Source organism: Engraulis encrasicolus, chromosome 1, assembly GCF_034702125.1.
Source record: "Engraulis encrasicolus isolate BLACKSEA-1 chromosome 1, IST_EnEncr_1.0, whole genome shotgun sequence".
Lineage (NCBI taxonomy): Eukaryota > Metazoa > Chordata > Actinopteri > Clupeiformes > Engraulidae > Engraulis > Engraulis encrasicolus.
Window position 1 is genome coordinate 20,890,479 of NC_085857.1, and position 22,871 is coordinate 20,913,349.

General features: G+C 41.2%; 2 protein-coding genes across 3 annotated transcripts in view; both read right to left on the reverse strand.

Moving 5' to 3' along the window:
• The window catches only part of gpr179 (G protein-coupled receptor 179), a 440,981-nt gene that overhangs the window by 400,106 nt on the left and 18,004 nt on the right, over nucleotides 1–22,871 (reverse strand). The gene's annotated exons all lie outside the window — the stretch shown is intronic.
• LOC134453974 (alpha-(1,3)-fucosyltransferase 7-like) lies at nucleotides 7,162–15,973 on the reverse strand. Of its 2 annotated transcripts, none has more exons than XM_063204752.1 (2): nucleotides 15,931–15,973; nucleotides 7,162–10,301 (listed from the first exon to the last, which is right to left on the reverse strand). In XM_063204752.1, exon 2 carries the CDS (start codon nucleotides 10,276–10,278, stop codon nucleotides 9,142–9,144), a length of 1,137 nt encoding a protein of 378 aa, XP_063060822.1. In that variant the 5' UTR covers nucleotides 10,279–10,301; nucleotides 15,931–15,973; the 3' UTR covers nucleotides 7,162–9,141. The 2 variants fall into 2 exon arrangements, 1 of the variants encoding a protein (XP_063060822.1); XR_010035787.1 differs by lacking the exon at nucleotides 7,162–10,301 and adding an exon at nucleotides 10,431–10,550.

A 22,871-nucleotide genomic window follows, 5' to 3' on the forward strand; every position in this document is an offset into this window, starting at 1 on the left:
ATATATTAGACGAGTCTATTTTTAGGAACGGCTGGCAACAAACAAACACACACACACACGCACACACAACCACACGCACACACAACCACACACACACATAACCACACGCACACACACAGCTCGGCTGTAGCTCCATCATGTGGTGGGAAATGTTTGGATGGTTGACAGTGAAATTACCACGGCAAGTAGCCCTGTGTCACATCAACTGCAACGTTATTTACGAAGTTGAAAATGTTTACCACACACCAAGCACAATATAACTTCAAAACACCACTGAAACTGAAACCATGAACATTATTAGCATGTCCTTACCGATGTCATCCATGCGCGCTGCTGCTCCATCGTCCTCCTCCAGGCAACTGTCCGCCAGTTCAGGAGGGTTGCAGCTGGACCTATCAGCCAACACCATCTCCATGTCTTCGTAATGTGGAAAAGTTACACAGTCCTTTCCACTCCTGTTACTGTGGTCTTTGGTTTCGCAGTGTTTTTGTTTGAGCTGTTTGAATTTACTTTGGCATTGCAGGCACTGAATGTGTGAATTCTTGCCATTTAAATAGGCTATTTTGAGAACATGATTTGAAAACCTATATAAAATGCATTTTGCCATGCAATGACCAATACAAAAATGTCCTTTCCCAAAATGTTCCAAAATTTTGCATTTTGCAAAGAAGTCCTTCATATACTTTCTGGGCTTCTACCTTGATAACGACAGGACATGTGGAGAGGGGCCCGCGAATGAGTGGGAGAGAGAGGTGGCGTACCTTTGAGGTATGACCCAGGCTCATGGGCCGGATTCTGACCTGGGTCTCCAGTGGCGTGCACAGACATTTTGGGGGGGCAGTTGCACGAGGTGGGGGCAGGGGGCATGTAGAACGTCCAGCTGCCTTACTAGGATATACAGTGCCCTCCATAATTATTGGCACCCCTGGTTGAGATGTGTTAAAAGCCTTAAAATAAATTCAGTGTTTATTGCAGAAGAATACTGTCACACTGAAAATTGTAGGAAAATGTAGCCTTCAACTCAAATGAATTTTAAGAAAATGAAAAAATCCCTGACAAAAAAATAATTATTTTTCATTAAATCACCTGTTCCACAATTATTGGCACCCTTAACAATTCCCAGGAAATAAATATAATTGAAGCATTTCTGTCATTTCTACAGTAGTTTACAAAGTTTACCAGAGTATGTAGGAACATTTAATTAGTAATTCATCACTTCCTGTTTCCCTGGGGTATAAATATGACGTGACACCGAGGCCATTTCTCTTATCCACTCTTAAACATGGTAAAGACAAAGGAACACAGCATACAAGTGAGGCAGATGTGCGTCGACCTTCACAGGTCAGGCAGAGGCTACAAGAAGATTGCCACTCAACTGCAGCTGCCCTTATCCACTGTGAGAGGAATAATTAAGAAGTTCAAAACAACTGGAACAGTGGTAAACAAGCCTGGACGAGGACCCAAGTTTATTTTGCCACCACGCACAGTGAGGAGGATGGTAAGAGAAATCAAAAGATCTCTAAAGCTCACTGTTACAGAATTACAACAAATGGTAGCATCCTGGGGTCACAAAGTCTCCAAATCAACCATCAGACGCTGTCTACACGCCAGCAAGCTGTTTGGGAGGCATGCATGGAGAAAACCTTTCCTCACTCACAGTCATAAACGCAAACGTCTGGAGTTCGCCAAGCGGTATTGGGGCTTCAACTGGGACCGTGTGCTTTGGTCAGATGAGACCAAGATTGAGCTTTTTGGCAACAAACACTCTAAGTGGGTCTGGTGTGCCACGAAAGATGCGCATGCTGAAAACCACCTCATACCCACTGTGAAGTATGGGGGTGGGTCAGTGATGCTGTGGGGCTGTTTCGCTTCCAAAGGCCCTGGGAACCTTGTTAGGGTGCATGGCATCATGAATGCTTTGAAATACCAGGACATTTTAAATAAAAATCTGTTGCCCTCTGCCCGAAAGCTGAAGATGGGTCGTCACTGGGTCTTTCAGCAAGACAATGACCCTAAACATATGGCCAAATCTACACAGAAATGGTTCACCAGACTCAAAATCAAGCTCCTCCCATGGCCATCTCAGTCCCCAGACCTCAACCCCATTGAGAACCTGTGGGGTGAGCTGAAGAGGAGAGTACAGAGGAGAGGACCCAGGTCTCTGGATGATTTAGAGAGATTCTGCAAAGAGGAATGGCTGAAGATCCTTCTTTCTGTCTTTTCCCATCTTGTGAAACATTATAGGAGAAGATTAGGTGCTGTTTTGTTGGCAAAAGGGGGTTGTACAAAATATTAACACCAGGGGTGCTAGTAATTGTGACACACATTATTTGATGTCAAATAATTATTTCTTTATGTGGGATTTTTTCCCCACTGAATAAATGCACTTGTATTGAAGGTTGGATTTTTCTCTTTTTTTCCATTAAGGTCCCATATTATTTAGAAAAAAAATAAAATAATTGGAAGCTAAAAAACACATCTCAACCAGGGGTGCCAATAATTATGGAGGGCACTGTATAGGCTACATAGTTATAGTATTATATCGGGGAATTATCACATGCTTTTGATTGTCAAGCATTTTTTTTAAATTATTTTAAACGTTTTTTTTGGGGGGCTTTTCAGCCTTTATTGGTTTGTGTGAGACAGGATAGCGAAGGAGAGACAGGGAGCGAGTTGGGAGAGAGAGATGGGGAAGGACCAGCAAAGGCCCCGGGCCGGGAATCAAACTCGGGTCGGCCGAGTGGTAAACGCGTGCCCTACCATATCAGTGGGCCTATTGTCAAGCATTTTTACCATAGATGATCACGTCCACATGGACCACAGTACTTGTACTTGTGAAAAAAAATATCCAAAAAAGAAACTTTCAAAACGTTTTTTTTTGCCCAGTAGGGCAAAGCGGCAGGTGCTTTATCTTTTATCTGTGGTCCTTTTATCTGTGCACACCTATGGTGGGTCTCCACGTGTGACAGAGACGTGCTGTACACAGCAAAACTAATCCAAAACTTTTCTAAAACACCAACAGGTAAAACAGGTTTGGCATTTGGCCAAGGGGCCCACTCATATTTCTGTAGCCACCTGGTCCTTAACAATGTTTACTTGGCTAGTGTGTGTGTGTGCGTGTGTGCGTGCGCTTATGTGTATGTGTACATGTGCCCGCCCGTGTAGTCGTTCTTCATCTGTGTGTGGAAGGTAGAATGTGGACATTCAAGGGAGTCTGAGAGAACGGAATAACGTTGACGTCTATAGGGGTTAGACTGAATGAATGAAAATGAAACACCTGTCATTTTAGTGTGGCAGGTTTCATTGCTCAAGTGGACCAGCCTGTTGGGCAGTCTTCATTAATTGCACATCGCACCAGTGAGATGAAGTGTGAATGTTCTATTAGCAGGGTAAGAGCACAATTTTGCTCAAAATTTTGCAATGCACACAACATTATGGGTAACATATCAGAGTTCAAAAAGGAGAAATTCTTTGTGTGCGTATAACTGGTGCATCTTTGGCCCAGACAGCAAGTCTTTGTGATGTATCAAGAGCCACAGTATCCAAGTTAATGTCTGCTTACCACCAAGAAGGATGAACTACATCCAACAGGATTAAAGAGATGTTTGGGTGACGGGCTGTGTATATTGACCCTGTGGAGCTCCCAATGGACCGTGGTGGAAACAGGGGAGTTGTTGCACATTTAATTCTACCGTGATTGGGATATCTGTGGTTTTATGCTTTTTTGGATTCAGTCCAGATAGCACCCAAACATCCCTTTCAGAGAATTCAGACAACTTCCTCTTGCATCCATGTGGTTCATCCTTCTTGGTGGTATGCAGACATTACCTTTGATACCGTGGCTCTTGATACATCACAAAGACTTACTGTCTGGGCCAAAGATGCACCAGTTACACGCGCACAAAGAATTTCTCCTTTTTGAACTCTGATATGTTGTGCGACTTCAAAATGGTAACACACTGAACAGTTTGTTAACATACAGTACAAGGCTACCAGGGTAACTTGCCTATATACAGACTGTACATGTTCATGGGGTAGCCTGTTTGGATTCATCATGAAATTGGATTCAGCGTGTAGCGGTATGTGGGTTGAATGTACATTTTTATGGACTAACTGGTAATTACTTACACTCACCACATTTTCTTAGTAGTTTACCCACCAACACTTCACAAATGACCCGATATGCTCTGTAAATTCAAGTGTTCTGATTATATTTATTGTACTTTTTGTATATGTTTGCTATTCAACAAAAGTAACTACTGTAAAATACAGAAAATGCCACATAATATAGGCTACAATGCCATTACCAATAATCACACTTTAAAAAACTGCATGTGAGTGGCAATATCCGTAATACACACAATAGTATCTGCAACTGTACAGTACAAAGAAAATAAAGATATAAAAGCAATATTGCCTGTGAGAAATAATTCATTAATAATAATAACAATAACAATAATATTATTAGGTTGCTATTATTATTATTATTGCTGTTGTTGTTGCAATTAATTTTGATTAAATAACTACTCAAACATTAACATGATTTTAAAAATTAACTAATTTTAATCACACTAGAATATACAGTAGTTACACAGTTCTGGATTAGACCAGTGGAGGGCAGCATTACACCTGATAGTATACAACCTGCTGGAATTTAGATTATTTTTCGATTCTTTTTTGTGATCAGCTGTTGATAAATCAATAAAGTCTGTTATAGCCTCTGAAACAGCAGACAGATGATCTGTAATTGTCAGGGTTTATTAAGCTTAGTTGTTTAGATACAGTTACCAGTATTAGCCATGACAGCAACTAGTCATTGTCAAGGTCTTCGGTTTTGACATTTTCTCTGGCAGAATCTATTTTTCAATCTCTTGTAGTCTTGTAGTTCACATTCAGGTGCTGTTTCCATGTAGCAGGATATTGTTTTAGCAGGGTATTTTTTTTTTCTCCTGTTCAGGTGTAACCGCAACATGTGGAAAAAAATAAATCCTCCATAAATGCGCTTCAGCCCCCTAAATAGGATATTTTTTTCTCCTGCTTTTTATACCTGGATTTTAAATATCTGCTACGTGGAAACGGAAGGCCAAAACCAATGCAACCAGGAGAAAAAATATCCTCATATAAAAATATCCAGCTACGTGGAAACAGCACCTCAGTGTCACTGTGACATAGTTGGGGGTTTTATTGTCTTTGGTGAGTGGGTGTGAGATAGTAAGCATCGTACATTGTTATTTTCAATAGCATTGAATTGGCCATTTTCTCAGTGTCACTCTGAGAAAAATGTAGCCAGTTTTCTTGTGGCTTGTGTCACATACGTACAGTGGTGCTCATATATTTGCATACCCCAGCAGAATATACGCTTTCTTGGCAATTTCTCACAAAGTATGAAGGATTACACAAAACCTTTTTTTCACTCATTGCTAGTGACTGGCTTAAGATATGTATTAGCAATCTTCTGTGTTTACTCTTTAAAAAGCATGATCACAATCCAAACTACCCAAATGACCCTGTTCAAAAGTTTACATACCCTAGTTTCTGATGCTGAATATGGCCCTGTTTAACATCAGGGACTGCTCTAAATTGTTTGTGGTAGCTGTGGATAAGGCTTTTAATGTTGTCAGATGACAAAACAGCACATTCTTCCTGGCAGAATGGTTGTTTCCTATAAAATTATTGGGTGTCTTGCTGGAACCTCACATTTGAGGTTTCCCCTGAATAGCTCAATGATGTTGAGATCAGGAGAGTAAGCCGGTCACTCAAAAACATCATTTTATTCTTTCTGAAGCTAATGACGGGTTGATTTGGCTTTCTGTGTTGAAATATTGTCATGTTGGCATGCCCAAACAATGGACCATGTGCAGTTTCAAGGCTGATGAGTGTCAAGTTTCCTCCAGTATTTTCCACAGGGCAATGTATTAATCATTCTGCGAGTATGGACCAAAAGTAATAGTGCATTTGTAACTCAGATGTAACTCAGACCATGACATCAGTGGTCCATGACCATGTTTCACAGGAGGGCATGGTGTAACTTTCATCATAGGCTCCGTTGACTGTTCTCCAAATGGTACTGTTAATAGTGGCTGGAAAAAGTTCCATATTGATCTAATTTATCCAAATGACTTTGTCACAGGCATTCTGATGCTTCTCACTATGCTATTTGGTGTATCATATGCAAAATAACATGTTTGCATTTTTGTAGTAATGGCTTTCTCCTGGCAACCCCCAACAGCCCATCTTTCCTCAAGTGCCTCTTTGCTGTACAGTTTAAAATATTTTTTCATGTTGTCCTATATTTCACCTAAAGTTATTTTTTGGTTGTCCTATGCCTCCTGAACAATTTCCCTTGCAATGATCATTGCAATGCAATGATTCCCTTGCCCAATGGCTTGATTCCAACCAAACCCCCTCATATTGCATTTCTGAATTGAAATTCCAACAGTGCCAACATGACAATATTTCGACACAGAAAGCCAAATCAACCCGTCATTAGCTTCAGATAGAATAAAATGAAGGTTTTTGAGCGACCATCTCACTCTCCTGATCTCAACATCATTGAGCCACTCAGGGGAAACCTCAAATGTGAGGTTCCAGCTAGACACCCAAAGATATTATAGGAAACAACCATTCTGCCAGGAAGAATGTGCTGTTTTGTCATCTGAGAACATTAAGAGCCTTATCCACAACTACCACAAACAATTTAGAGCAATCCCTGATGTTAAACAGGGCCATATTCAGCATCAGAAACTAGGGTATGTAAACTAACTAACTAACTAAACTGCTAATAAATATCTTAAGCCAGTCACTAGCAACGAGTCAAAAAAAAGGTTTTGTGTAATCCTTCATATTTGGTGAGAAATCGCAGAGAAAGCGTATATTCTGCTGGGGTATGTAAACATATGAGCACAACTGTATGTAGCCTTTCAGGTTTCAGTTGCGGCACAATTTAGGTATTTGTATTATTTTATTTATTGTTCTTCCATCAGATGAAATAGAATGTCTCTCCACTTTACATGAAGGGAAGATAACCATGATATGCTTTATTAATGATTTTGTGTTCATTTTCAATATTTTAAAACTGTGTACATACTGGTAACTATCTTGACAACTAATTAATTCTTCTTCTTCTTATTATTATTATTATTATTATTAGGGCTGCCCTGAGACTCTTTTTAAAAGTGTTATCGCATTGACCAGAGGCTTTCAGATTGATTCATTGAAATTGATCGCATTTTAATTGCATTTCTCACATCATACAACATTTTCAAGAAATATAGGAAAAGGTCAAAAGTTTGGTCAACTATGTTTGCATTTCTGTTCATACATTCTAACCATCAACACATTCATACCTTTATTCTACTACTGAATAAACAGATGTGTCATGCAAGGCAAATTTCTGTGCAAATAGACAATAAAGTTATCATAGTGAAGTACGTCGGGCCAGGATAGGCCTGCTGTAGGATGCACATTTCATGGAGGAACACATTGCCACGCATACTTTAATTTTGTCTCCTGACATAATGCACACAGACACATGTGTACAGTGCAGTATTGGAACAACCGTGATCTTCCAAACTATCATACTGAGGTCACAGTAGAGTCAAGAAAGGGTGGGAAATATTAATGAGGGCCCCGTTGGCTATCTGCCCCATTGATGATACCTCCACTATCGTGCGTCAACCGTATCTCGCGTCTGTCGTAAAGTCTTCACGAAAAAAATGTGGGAAATTCTGGGGGAAATTCTAGGCAGAATGTACAAGGACGTGGTGAATTCACGTTATTGCCCGTGTTTCGTGGTTGATTTACGGTTTCAGTCTCGTGGTTGATTTACGATATGCATTGAAAACTACGTGGTTGATTTACGATATGCATGCGTTGGCATTTGCGTTGGCATTTTTGCACGGCCGGCAGCTTGACTAGAATAGACTAGACAACCTAGAATTTCCCCCAGAATTTCCCACAGAATTTCCCACATTTTTTTCGTGAAGACTTTACGACAGACGCGAGATAGGGCTCCGTGCGTAGTGCTCTTATGGCTCTGTGGCAAGTATATAGGCTACACTTGTTTGCACAAGGTAACGTGCAATTGAAAGGAAAAGTTTCGTCATTTGGAACACTTCCTTAGGTATTGGGTTTGGTGATATTGAGTGATATGGTGTAGCCCAGGGGTGGGGAACCTTTTTCATTTGAGAGCCGTAAACGTCCTCCGAGGGCCGTATTATGAACACAAACTAGGATTTCCCCCTGCACTTTGGGCCTATATTGAAGGCGGCTATCTTTAAAACAGTCCCCAGCTTCTCTAGGAACCCTGAATATAACTAAGTTGTATTGCAAAGGTAATTTGTAATATTCCTTTACAAAATTTGTCATATTTCATGTGAAGCTATATAATATTAAAATCATATCGGGGGCGGGATAAAATGGCCCTCGAGACAGAGGTTCCCCACCCCTGGTGTAGCCATTAGTCCGGGCAAGTGAATACAGACTTGTCAGCTTAGTTAGACTCACAAAAAATGCTTTCCCCGCATAGCCCGGATGTTTCAAGCAAAAAACCATTTACTATAAGTTATTAGTGTTACTGCATTGACTTGCTCATATGAATGCACTTGGATATCAACCGTTATCACCAAACCCAATGGGGCACCTAAGTCACGCCCTCTACTTCCTGGTTCATGGGGCAGGGAGAGTAAAAAAATAATTACTGCGCTTGAAAATGAGTGTTTTTTGACACCAATCCAAACCTTGGATCTCCACCAATGCACCACAAATCCAAAATTCACTCATTTTCAAGCCCAGGAATCATCTTTTGACTCCCTCTGCCCCATGAACCAGGAAGTAGAGGGCGTGACTTAGGTGCCCCATATCTTCGGTGGAGCTCCAAAGGGCACAAAAACAGGCCGCAGGGTCACATTTTGTTGTTCCCGGCAACCAGGGCTCTAAATTAACACCAGCCAACCAGCCAAATGCTAGTGACATTTCATTTTGGCTGGTAGAAAAGGTCAATTTACTAGCCACTTTGACCCATTAGTGGGTCTGTGTTTTGCTAGTAAGATTTAATCTACTAGCCATTTTGGCCTGTGGTGAAAAATGTTAATTTAGGGCCCTGCCGGCAACACTTGTCAGTAGTTATGTTTGTTTCATATTTCATGTCCATTGCCAACCATGTAAATCCTTATAAACCTTTGGCCTTTGTAAGGTGCTTTGTTTGGCACAGATTCGACAAAACGGTTCCACCAGCCAATGCTCATTGCCCATAAAGGTTTGCACAGTGTAGTTCAGTTTCCATTTAAAATATGATGCATAGCGTTCCTTATCCCCAGCCAGTTTCTTAAGGAATGCTCCAAGCTCCGCTACGTTCTTAAAGTCATTCACGTGAATGAATGAACCTTCTGGCAACATCTCCTCGTAGTTCTTCCGGGGCGGGCCTAATACTACTGGCACAGCTCCAGACTGAAAGGCGTTTCTCCACACCTTCTCCGAGATGTAATCTCGGAAGATTGAATTCTCAAAGGACAGGTAGAAGTAGCACTGAGACATTGTGGGTAACAAGAGGTCACCATGCAGGCCTCTGTGTGCTGCTGCCCCCCACCACTCAATTGGTATGACCTGTTTCAATTTAAGGTACAGCTTTGTCCGCTCATAATAAGGCTGATAGTTGCCTACGACCCAACATGCCAAGTAAGACTTTTCCTTTGGTATAAGATTATCAAGCGTCATTCCAGTAGAATTTCGTGGCACCAAGAAACCAAATGGGTTAAAAAAGTCTGCATCGCGCCGGTAGAAAAGGGTGTAGTTAAATTTACCAGCCAAGAATCCGGTGTCTCCATTGTAAGCAGGGCTTTCCCTGGAAAACCACACCCATGCCTGATTAGGTGGGCGGGGCAAGTGTTCAGGCAGCCTTTCCTTTCTCTCAATCAGCTCACGGTTGTGGAAAACGATAAAATCTGCCTGAGGAAACAGTGACCGATCATCTGACAAAATACAATTGGGTATGCCATATCTGTCTTTGCACACATCGCCCTGCCAGTGCTGCTTGATTCCAAAAGCCCAGTACCACACTAGAACAACAGTTGTGTTTTTCATTTTAACAGGGACAGATTGGGACTCTCCAGGGACAGGGACAGATTGGGACTCTCCAGGGACAGGGAGAGATTGGGACTCTCCAGGTTCATGCTGAAGGAACCTGTTCAATATTGAAGGCCGCCAGTAAATCAGGTTTCCAAAAAGGCAGAAGAAGATGATGATGACGAGTACTTTCCTCCTGCGACACAGGTCCAACATATTGGTTCCAGATTGTGCTTAACCTAAGCGGAAAAAATCAAAAGATATTGAAATTAATATAAGACCCAGACTTGCAATGCTATTGCTGAGGTACAGCCAGGAAAGCAGGTTTCAAGGGATCAGTTTACTTTGGGAGTCAGTTAAAAGGGGAAGTTTCAGATTACTTTATCCCAGGTCCAGTCAAAGCTGTCAGTGGCCCTGGCTACAGATACAGTGCTGTGCAAAAGTATTTACTGGCCCAACATAGTATTGGTGTCCAGATTGCGCCAAACCTAAAGGGGGAAAAATCAAAAGATATTGAAATTAACAGAAGACCCAGACTTGCAATGCTATTGCTGAGCCACAGTCAGTAAAGTAGACGGGGGTTACAGGGGTCAGTTTACCTTGGGAGTCAGCTAAAAGGGGTGGTGGGGTCTTTCAGATACTTTATCCCAGTGAAAGCTGTCAGCGGCCCTGGCTACCGATACAGTGTTGTGCAAAGGTATATATTATGAGTGTTTGTTTTATTTCTTTTACGGCATCTTTTTCACTCTAAAGCATTTCAGATCAAGGAACTTGAAATGGTAGATGGAGAACTCGCAAGTCTACACAAAAACATAATTGCATTGCCGATTTCATTTAGAAAGAGAAGTAAAGCTAGCTGAGCCTAAAGCCCATGTGAAAAAGTTGTAATTGCCCCTTAGCCTAATACTCTAGCACAGGGATGTCAAACTCAGGCCAGGGGGCCAAATTTGGCCCGCGGAGCCATTTTATTTGGCCCGCAAGATCATTTCAAATGTGTACAGTTGGCCCACATACACTAAAACTGTATAGAGTATTAAGATTTGAACATGAAAATTCTTATATCACAGGAATATGAGTGGGCCCAGGCCATTGAAACAACTCACACTCAAATACAACAGAATATGCAGACACATTTTAACTATGATGTTTTTTTTGTTTTTTTTTTACAAAAATGGACTAAAAATGCTCAAGTTTGGCCCTTGACTTCGCTCCAGATTATGATTTTGGCCCTCGGTCAATTTGAGTTAGACACCCCTGCTCTAGCATGTTGAACCACGCCCAGCAGCAAGAATTTTAATCAAGTGTTGACAAAAACGGGCAAAGAGTCTTTCACATCTCTGGAGGACTTTTGGCCAACTCTTCTCTGCATGATTGTTTTCAAATAGGGTTTCCATGCATGAACACAAATGAATGGTAACAAACTGATGGATGTGTTAAAGTATGCCCTTTACTCCAGGCAAGGAGTGGTACATTTGAGCAGAAATATTATTAGCTAAAGACACAGGAGCGGCATGATACACAGATGAGGAGAAACGAATTAATGTCATATGACCATTTAATTATCAACTGCAAGGCAACATTACGTTTAACTCAAGGCTACTCTTAGTTACAGGATTAATGCAGTGAAATCATATTAACCAAAATAGAGGGGGAGAGAGAGAGGGGGGGGGGGCAGCGTGTAGAGCCCCTTCAGAAAGTGAATCCTCAAGGGGTTCTCTGGTTCAACCCCCCACACCAAAGGGCCCTTTGTCTTGCCATGGCCAGTGACACCACGGGGGGTGCCACACCTAAGAGTGGACCTGGCCCCCTAAGCCATTCTTGGAAAAAAAATACCCTTGTAAAAATATATCCCTGCAAAAATACCCTTGTAAGGTAGCATAACAGAGATGAGAGAGAGAGAGAGAGAGAGAGAGAGAGAGAGAGAGAGAGAGAGAGAGAGAGAGAGAGAGAGAGAGAGAGGGATAGAGAGAGAGAGAGAGACAGAAAAACGAGAAAGACAGACATTTTAATTGGGATAAAATAGATTAGGACTCCTAATAGATAATTCATATCCTAATAAATAGATTAGGAGCAGGGCTCTAAATAAACTTTTTTCATCACCAGCCAAAATGCCTCGTAGATGTTAATCTTACTAACCAAACATATACTCACTAATGGGTCAAAGTGGCTAGTAAGGTGGTCTTACCAGCCAAACTGAAATTTCACAAGCATTTGGCCGGTTGGCTGGTGTTAATTTAGAGCCCTGATTAGGCAAATTATATTTTTGAAAAAGACATTCCTATGATACGTGCATGCTTAATACTTCCTTTCTCTCTCTCTCTCTCTCTCTCTCTCTCTCTCTCTCTCTCTCTCTCTCTCTCATGCCTTATTTAAATATGTGGACGGCCGCTTTGGGTTTTAGGCCAAACCCATGTAGGCTGCCAGACTTGCACTGAATTTGCGTGTGCAGGTCCGTGTGTGGGCTTGCATTATCCACAAGTCTGACTTGTTGTTTCTGTGTTCTCACTTTGACAGTGCTGTAGGCTAAATGATAACATTGTCCTAACGAGCTACTTTTTCAAACGCTCTATGATAGATTAGATTAGATTCTTTATTGTCCCATATAGGGATATTTGTTTTCACATTAAACTGTTCAGTTCCATCAGGTTAGATATTGTAGTACACATCTCATCCCATTGCTATACATATAGACACAATTTTCAGACAGGTAAACATCCTCAGACATCCACATACAATACACACATCTATTCATATATACACTCCAATATACACTCCTCTACATACCTATACATCCCTCCCCTCCACATACAATCCATCCATTTTGTTTGTTTGTTTGTTCTACCCTCCCTCTCATTTACCCAGCTTCCGCCATCTATACATCCCCTCTCATTTCCCAGCTATGTCACCTCACATACATTAGTCCATATACCCCATGTTATTTCATCCCTGAATTGCCCCAAGTGGCATCATATACCCGTCATGTGGCATCCTGTAGGCTTTTTCCTTTTTCCCTCCAACCTCTCTGGGGGGTGTGTGTGTGTGTGTGTGTGTGTGTGTGTGTGTGTGTGTGTGTGTGTGTGTGTGTGCGTGTGTGCGTGTGTGTGTGCGTGTGTGTGTGTGTCACAAAAGCTTGTTCAGTGCAGTTATAGCTAAAGGGAACAAAACTTTGCTTGAATGTGCTTTTTGCCAGTCCAGGGCCCTGTACCTGTGAGCAGATGGGAAGATGAAAAACTGGTTCAGGGGGTTGTCAGGGCTGATTGTGTGGGCTAGGCGTGTGATGGCTTTGACATTTGCATCAATTAGGTTGGGAGTGGGGAGGTGTATTGTCTTACAATCTCGTCTGTCAACTAGTTTGGGCTAGTCTGTTTTATAATTGCTACCCACGCTGAAACATAGTTAAAACTCTTCTGTATTAAATATCCAATGATTATAACACCAGATTCTTCTGGAAAATTGTTCAAAACTTTACTTTTCCAGTAGCTTTGAGGGAATAGAATTCCTCTCGCCCATTGACTGCCATTGCTCTCGCTCTCCCTTTCGCCAGTCAATCACAGATTAGAGATTACAAACTATTTCTAGGTTTGTCCTAGCTAGGCCGCGCTCACCTAGTGATGCAACACCTTCTAGTCTGGCCAGGAGCAATATAAATATCGTTTCTGAGCTCTGGAACTGCTCCCACTTTGACCTGAAGCAAACAAGCAGTAGCAAACCAAGGGAGGAGGGTCAACCATGCTGTTTACAAGATGTTAATTGTTATCCTCTTGGTCAGGCCCAGCCTCGAAGAGATTTGAAAGTTGATGATAATCAGGCTAGGTTTTTCCAGAAGAAAAATACTTTAAGAAGTTCAGAACAGGTCATCTTCAGCCCCAAACTATTTACCTCAGCCTTGCTCAAACCTTAGCACATGGCCCTATGATCTGGAGGATCATTTAAAATGCTAACAAAATTTACATTATGTTTCTCTCAATACCATGAAGCACATAGACATTCACAGGACTGACATTTAAAGACTGACATCAAAGTGCAAGACAGGACAAGTAACACTGATGGACCAATGACAGTGAAGTGATGAAAGGTATGGGAGTGTTGATCAGGTGTGAAACACGCAACATTCCACTGCAGTGTCATCTCCTAATTGTGTGTTGAACAAACAAACTGACTCCTGACAGACTACTAAGACAACAGAAACCGGTTTTGGGCAAGACGAGAGGCTTAGGTTACCATTTTGAAGACATAGCTATGCGCTGAAAAAAGAAACACACATTTTAGTCCATACACAGTAAATTCTGCAGTGCTCATTTAACACTTAGAGAGTTGATTTGACACCATTTGGACTTAAATGAACTCTTTAAGTGTTGAATTAACGCCACAACATTTACTGTGTACAACACTGGCATTAGCTTTGGATGCACAACCTTACCTCTGACACTAAAAACGACCAATTCATCGAATAGGCCTACTGATGCGTCACTTATACCAGTGTTTCTACTGATATATTGACAAATTAGTTGGATTCTATGGGTCATGTTCAGACAAATATAGGAAGAAATTAAAACTGATGGATATTAAGATAACTTTTCAGATAATATATTTGAACCTAGTGTAGAGATTTTACTCTATGGTCACTGGTCAGTGGAACATTTCCTGGGTCAATTCTATGCAGTATAGTGTGAACATCAACACTGGAATGTAAATAAATAATCTAGTATAGTATCATTGCACTGCAATTACACTGGCCCCCTGCAGAATTTTACTGTCATTTTACTCCACTGCTGGAGTGATTTGACACTCCACACTGTTGTACCTGTAAATAGTCTACCTGGAGTTAGCCTTTAACTGTCTACTCTGGGATTTTGACAACCCTTTTTCACTGCGCATGTTTGTGAACACCTGAAAAAGTTGCACACTAGTACTAGTACTTTACACTAGTACTTTAAAATCAGTTTCCATTGTTTTGAAATGATCTGTTTTTCACAACTGTTTTTTTTTCTTCCTCTTCTAAATTCACACAGACCAGAAATATAACATCCCAAAAGACATATGGCACACACACATTACAAAAGGCAGAACGCTGAAACGCGCCTGTGTAATAATAAAAAAAAGAATCTATGCATAGTGCGACCTTTTCTCATTTTTCAGTTTTACAATATTTTGGTCAGCACTCTCAAAAGAAGAAAAACTTTTTGGGTGAAGCCTGCTCCAACCTTTACACACACATTACACACGTCTGTTTTAAAAATGCACATGCAATAGCTCTATATATCATGTGCCACTACTGTATATATCATTAGCAGAGTTTTGATATTTTAGTAAATATGAAGAGTTCAGATGCAAAACCCCCTAAGTGCCTTTTCAGAAAATAATCTTAATTCATTTTTCTTTTATACAAAGCTATCAAAATTGCATATTTTTTTTATTTTATGTATGTAATATAACTATTTATATGTATTATCAAGTAGGCTACATGAATGTAAACCAAACCAACAATGGGGTTCTCTAAAAATATTGAAGTGCAGGTCTTCAGAAATGGAGTTAGGGGGTTTTGCATCTGAACTCTTCATATCATTAGCAGAGGTTTGATATTTTAGTAAATATTCAGTCTTTCCTTACACAAAAAATATGACTAGCTCAAGAAGTAAATGTTGTAGGGCTGTATTTAAATACAAAAAGCAGTGTTTGACAGTACGTGGGCAGGTCACAATTTTAGCCTCTAGAGTACCAGTAGCCTACTTTTTACAGTCTACCTGTATATGGTGGGATACTGCATTTCAGTGTTATTCTTTTAAGAGAAAACTCATTTTACTTATTTTGCCACTTGAATCACTTCATGAAAGTAATTTACAATAGTTTCAAAAAAAATATCCTCACCCTCTGCAGAGAAGTTTGTGTGAGTAGTAATCCTTATCACAGAGTTGTGAAACACCACCCCAACAGCATCCAGGAAGTGCCCAGAGGTCAGGGCTGTACCTGTAGTCTGTAGTCTGGCATACTGGGCATTGTCCCAGTGGGCCCACAGCCCTCTTTGTTTTGTTTGTTTGTTTGTTTGTTTTGTTTTGTGGAATTTAGGTGGGGCAGTCCATTGGTCCTTCTTTAAAATAGACAGTGGACTGAGATAATATCTGGTAATGTGGTATGGCATAATATGGTAGAAAAGCTGGTTGGGTGAGCGGCTGGTCCATGCCAAAAATAAAACCTGAGCTGTTTTTCGATCCCAGTCCAGCCCTGTCAGATGCAAGATGGTGCCTCCTCACCTGCTAGCTCTGCCATATATGGTCATTTCATTGCTTTTCCATCCTGCCTGTAGCAGTAGCCTATCCATACTGAATTACTGTGAGTGCATTTCCTGGATTTTACACACACACACACACACACACACACACACACACACACACACACACACACACACACACACACACACACACACACACACACACACACACACACACACTCACTCACTCACTCACTCACTCACTCACTCACTCACTCACTCACTCACTCACTCACTCACTCACTCACTCACACACACACACACACACACACACACACACACACACACACACACACACACACACACACACACACACACACACACACACACACACACACACACACACACACACAAACTTGTACAGTACTAGACTGCCCTCTTGTGGAGTACGGTTACTACTACAGGAGACTGGACTACTCCAACATAATACTGATATGGAAAAATGATATGAAAAATGATATGGCCATTTTGTGTTTTACCTTGTGTTCATGTTTAAAGGTGCTCCTTTTTAAGATGGTGGCGTAGAGTGGCCACTGGCCAGAGTAGGTACTGCAACTATACAGCTCATTGAAATGGTGCTGCCTATTGCCAAATTTGATCTTTTCATGAATATTCTCTGAATAATAAATTTACTATAAAAATATTTACTAGTATGACCAAAGCATAGTACATTTTGCAGCTAAAAATGTCTATTTCTGGACATTCAAAATGGCGGACCATGGAGAAAACCCCCCTTTTCATGTATGAAAAGTGCAATTCCTGTCAGATTGATTGGCCCTACTTAGAATTTGATGGTGGTGGTAAGCATTTGTTAAAAAAGTAACATTTGTAAATGGGCAGCATGGATTCTGGAAATTAATTACACTAAAAATATTACACAGTGCACCTTTAACGCATTTGTGTAGTTTTAAAACTAGATGACACGATGACATTTTATACAAACATGTTCAGATTAGGTTGGGATGAAGTGAGTCAATAGTGTAGCTGTGTTAATTACTGCCATCTGCTGGTTTAACGCAAACCTACTCTGGCAGTTGTAGCCAAATAGGGTCTGTCTGGTCTTTGGCTTGGAGCAGGGGTGGGGAATCTATTTCATTCCTGGGGCCACTTCAGAATTCCTTCGTGGCCGTAAAAGTCCTCCAAGGGCAGTTCCATGAAAACAAACCAGGATTTCCCCCTATATTTAAAGGAGCACTCCTGTCAATTTCAATATGCTGTTGTATAAACAAAAGTTGCCCCCATTAGAATAGCTCATATCTCGGAAAGGGCTGAGCCAAAAACTGCTGCACCACCGGGTACTGACAAGTCAAGGGTAGCGTGAGCAATACAACAGCATATTGAAATTGGCAGGAGTTCTCCTTTAAGGCAGCAGCCACCGTTAAAACAGACCCCACCTTCTCCTGAAATATACCTTAATTGTATTGCACTTATCATTTCTAAGATTCCTGTACAAAATATGTCATATTTCATGTGAAGCTGCATAACATTAAAATTATATCGGGGGCCAGATAAAACGGCCTCAAGGGTTGTAAATGGGCCCTTGATTCCCCACCAGGCACGTGCACTCCAATACGGCAGGCGAGGCACGGCCTCACCAGCTCCAGATGAGAATGATGAGATGCAGATGTGAATAATAGTAACAATAACAGCTATTGTTTTGGAGTATCTGCACCATAACTACCATTTGAGCAGTATTTAAACAGTTTCACTCATTTTCAATCATTTCCGTGGCCAAAATCGTAATATTTGCCCATTTCATGTCAAATTGCTCCGAATACGCTGAATTTGGGGCAACTCTGAACTGGCCTCACCCCGGATTGCGCAATCCCTCGTTAACAAGCTTGAGCGCATGCATGCACCATTTTTGCTCGTTCTGTGAATGCAACCTGGTAATATTGTATTAAACGTTTTTATACACTTAATAGAAGTATGTATGGTGTGCCCTCAATTCCTGATAATTTTCTACTATTTTCTACGGGTGATTATCATTTCTTTACTCTGAACGCTTTGGCATAACGCCCACTGAAAGATACAGTAGTGAGGCGAGCAGTAGCCTGGCCGCAGACTCCTTCTGGCGTTGAGAGTCTTGCTGGCCAGTTACGTCATAGCGAATCTGAAGTTCACAATACAGTCAGTCGGTGTTGTTGGCTAGCTTGTTCACTTTGACTGCTACAAGTGGATTTCATGACGAAACTAAGAGCATTCTCAAAGTTGGATTTCCAAGGGGAAAATATGTGATAAAGAATGGAGGACCGACAGAGCTGAAGGGTTTACTACTGCAGGTGACCGGTCAGAAAATTAGAACTACACGATCATTTCAAAGTGAGTGGTACAACAGAAAAGATTTTTTGTTTCCCCTGTGTCTTGTTTGGCGAGAATGTGTGGAAGACCATTCGCATGGGATTTTACGACTTAACAATTTACTAAGGAGCCTCACGAAACACAAATCCTCGCGGCTACTCATATTCAATGCCAAATTGCTTTGGAGACGTTTGGGGCGTCTCGAATAGATGTGGCTTTGGATGAACAGCACCGGCTAAAGTAGTTAGCATGCACAACGCCAAAGTGAATGAGAACCGTGAAAGAGCGGCGCATGGACCTGATGTACCAGTTAAGGTAAGACCAGTGTTTCCTATGTGTGTGAAGCCTGTGTTTGTGAGACCCGTGGGGAGAGAGAGAATCCGCCGTGATTCTGTCCGGTGCTTTACTGTTTGTAAAGTTGAGTACAGGGTACCGTTGAGGTAAATCAAATATACCCGTGTAACTACAAGACTCTGATTTAATTCCAAAGTGTAGGCATAACAGAAATGACAGTCCCAAAATATTTGGTGACCATATCGAAGCTTGTGTAATATCTGTTTACGTTGACATTCGCTTCCTGCCACACCTTTGTCCCACATCGCTTGCCGTAGCCTCGTACAAGTAGATGTAGGCCTACATTTGCACGAGAATCCAGTGCGTATCACAAAAGCTATCACACCGGTTTGTTCGCCGTGGTGCTCAGCGGTCTATATGACACCATGTTTTGAATCCTGTGTGTCTTTCATTGAGCATCCGCCGTGATGCTCAGTCCACATTGGTGCTGCTGTGTGGTTTATGTGAGATCACTGTTTGAATCCTGTGTGTGTGTGTGTGAGAGCAGTGGGCTGTGAAGGAGCTTACACTCTCCACTACTCTCCCCTCCCCTCCTCTTCTCCTCTCCTCTCCTCTCCTCTCCTCTCCCCCTCTCCTCTCTTCTCTCCTTTCCTCTCCCCCTCTCCTCTCTTTTCCCATCTCCTCTCCTGTCCTCTCTTTTCCCATCTCCTCTCCTCTTCTCTCTTATCCTCTCCCTCTCCTCTCCTCTCCTTGAGCTCCTCTCCACTCATCCTTTCTCCTCTCATCTCCTCTCCTCTCTCTTCTCCTCCCCTCTCCTCCTCTCTCATCTCCTCTCTCCTCTCCTCTCCCCTCCCCTTCTCTCCTCTCCTCTCCTCTTCTCTCCTCTCCTCTCCACTACTCTCCTCTATTCTGCTCTGCTGTCCACATTGGCGCTGTGTGGTTTATGTGAGACCACTGTTTGAATCCTGTGTGTGTGTGTGTGTGTGTGTGTGTGTGTGTGTGTGTGTGTGTGTGTGTGTGAGAGAGAGATCTAATAGAATTTTCTCTGCGGAAATGCAGTATGTCGAAATATGTAGGCCTACCTTATGTTAAGAAAGCTGCTATGACATATGGAACTTGTCGGTAGGCCTATTTGGCTATTATTTATTTGAAAATCTGATATTGAAAAAGTTACTGCCTCACCAGCCATAAATCCCACCGCACGTCACTGTTCCCCACCCACATAGGTCCCCCACCCCTGGTTTAGAGAGTTTTTTTTTGTGTGTGTGTGTGTGTGTGTGTGTGTGTGTGTGTGTGTGTGTGTGTGTGTGTGTGTGTGTGTGTTTAATTTTATTATTTCTTTTTTTTTGGTAGGACAGTTGGAGATGGTGACAGGAAGCGAATGGAAGAGAGAGATGAGGGAGGATCGTCAAATGACCTGGACCTGGACGGAAGCTGGGTCGCCGGCGTACAGTAACCCAGTGCCCTATACCGTTAGGCCACAGCAGCAGGGCCGTATTATTGCACAGGCTAGATATGGCTTCAGCCTAGGGGGCCCCACCTGCCAGGGGGGCCCTGATTGTCCAAAACTGAAAAAATGCATAATTGTGACAGGATGCAATGTTGAAAGATTCATGTGTCGTGTTGGGTACAGTTGGTACATGCTATCCTGAATTCCTAGCTCGTTATTATGACACTGTCCCTGGGCCATTCTAATCCGAGAGTTTGTGGTTTGAATCTGTCCCTCACCACTGCGTGTGCTGGTAGCAAACATGTTAGCACTGTTCCAGGAAGTGAAACTAATAATACATTGTATAAAATAGCTGAGTTGATTCAGATGTATGTGAGACAAAGTGAGGAAACATGGGAGAAGAACTGAGAAGATCTCAAACTTCTCTGACAAAACGTGTATCAGTAACATGTGAACTGAATTCTAGTTTACGTAAGATGCAACCAATGTCCACAATTGAATTAAGTAGATCCAACAAACTTTTTCTGCATCAAGTATACTGTTTGTACATGCCCATATAATACATTAAACAACACTTAGCTGACACTTCTATCTAATGCGATTTAGTTATTATTTACAGGGCATTGTTTACAGTCCCTGGAGCAACGTAGGAACCCTTCAAGGGCACTTCCGTCTTATTACAATACTTTAATACATACCTTGCAAATAATAATAATAATAATAATAATAATAATAATAATAATACTACATTCGTAATTTCCTGAAATAATGGGAGTCAAGCAAGTCATTTATTACTTATGATTCATCATCCAAATAAAAATGGAGGCGATCAAAACAAAACACAGAGGCATATCATTTGCTTTTTATTTTTTTTTCCTTTTACACATATAAACACACAGTCTTACACTTGTCTAAATACAGCCGTTTATTTGGACACATTTGTATAATGGTATTATATAGGTTTTTTTCCATAGTTATTCCAAAATACGAGACTATAATCGTCCAAGTCGAAAGGGAAAGGCTTTTTAGAAGAGGATAGAGATCGAACACAATATGCACCATACAGACTTGGACATGTTTGTACAGAACTATTGTAATGCCCCGAATAGTTTTTTTTTCTTTTACACACACTGCAGTATATTGTTACAGCCTTATATATGTAGCCATTTTCTGAAGAGCTGGGAGTTATTCCAAGAAGGTGGTCATGGTAACCTTGAGGTAAATCCTCTAATAGAAGAGCCCGTAGTCCTCATTTTCTGAACAGGGTTCCCACGGGTCATGGAATTTCTGGAATATCATGGAATTTCATGAAAGTTTTTCCAGTCATGGAAAGTCATGGAGTTTTGCCATTTTGCATGCACAGTCATGGAATATCATGGAACATTTGTGTAGAAGCGAAACCTTTTTTGTTTCATGTATAACATTGTTTCTTACAACAACGCTTCGCCAGAGACAGTTTGGTTTCGTGCTGTAATGTGCAACATTCTAGAATGCAATGAGCCCACTTAAGTCTGGCGGTGGCTCGGCAGTGAAGATAATCTTCAGTTTTTACACTTTTTAAAACATTTTAACGTCATTTCTTTTTCCGGAAGTGGTCATGGAAATTCTTTTTTTTGTGTCTGGAAAGTCATGGAAAATCATGGAATTTCATAGCTGAATTAGAGTTGGAACCCTGTCTGAAATAAAAGACACCTGCAGGCTATCACTTATTAAGCTTATCACTTCCTGTCAGGTTAACTTAGCTAGGTTTAACCATGTTCTTGGAATACCTCCCTCCCCCCCGGACACACATCAATATTTTTTTTTTTTGCGAAACCTGACCAGGTTTTGTCACATTTGTTTTGCTTGCAATTTCAGATCATCAACTATAACATTAAGCTCTAATTGTTTGAGCCTTCATTACCTATGCAGTCTTCTCGAACACATGCAATGTTATACACTCTCCTTCTTTGTGACTTAAAAGGCGTTAAGGACTTTAAAAAAATGTCATTTAAATAAATGCCAAATCGTTTTTGGAGCTGACTTTGTCTACATAAAATTTCAGAATCTGTATAAACATTTATTTATATCTATTTACATATACTCTGTAGAGTCACACACACACAAAACAGACAGGGCAGGCCTGGCATCAGAGAACTAAGGAGGTTTGCAGTCAATGTGCTGTGATTTTGAAGGAACGAAGGCAAAAAAGGGAAAAAATAGCTTCAGTGTTTATTGAGTTTTCTCTTTAAAAACACACTGACTTTGAAACGAGATGAGATGAGATGAGGGCAATTGCAGAATACTTTTGAAAATTGAAGCTACTTTTGGGGGGGAAAAGAGAACAATAATGAAATGAAATGAAATGAAATTAAATGAAAAAAGAAGTGATGCAATAGACAAGCAATGAAAGTAGAACATTTCGAATGATAAGAGCATTTCAGCTGGGGGAGGGCTTTTTCTTTTCGGACTTAACTATGATAGAAGTCTGAACAGGAAGTGAGTGGGAAGGGGGGG

What these genes read in the sequence shown, in the direction of transcription:
- LOC134453974 (XM_063204752.1), bottom strand. Translation starts at nt 10,278, where the DNA reads ATGTTGGACCTGTGTCGCAGGAGGAAAGTACTCGTCATCATCATCTTC.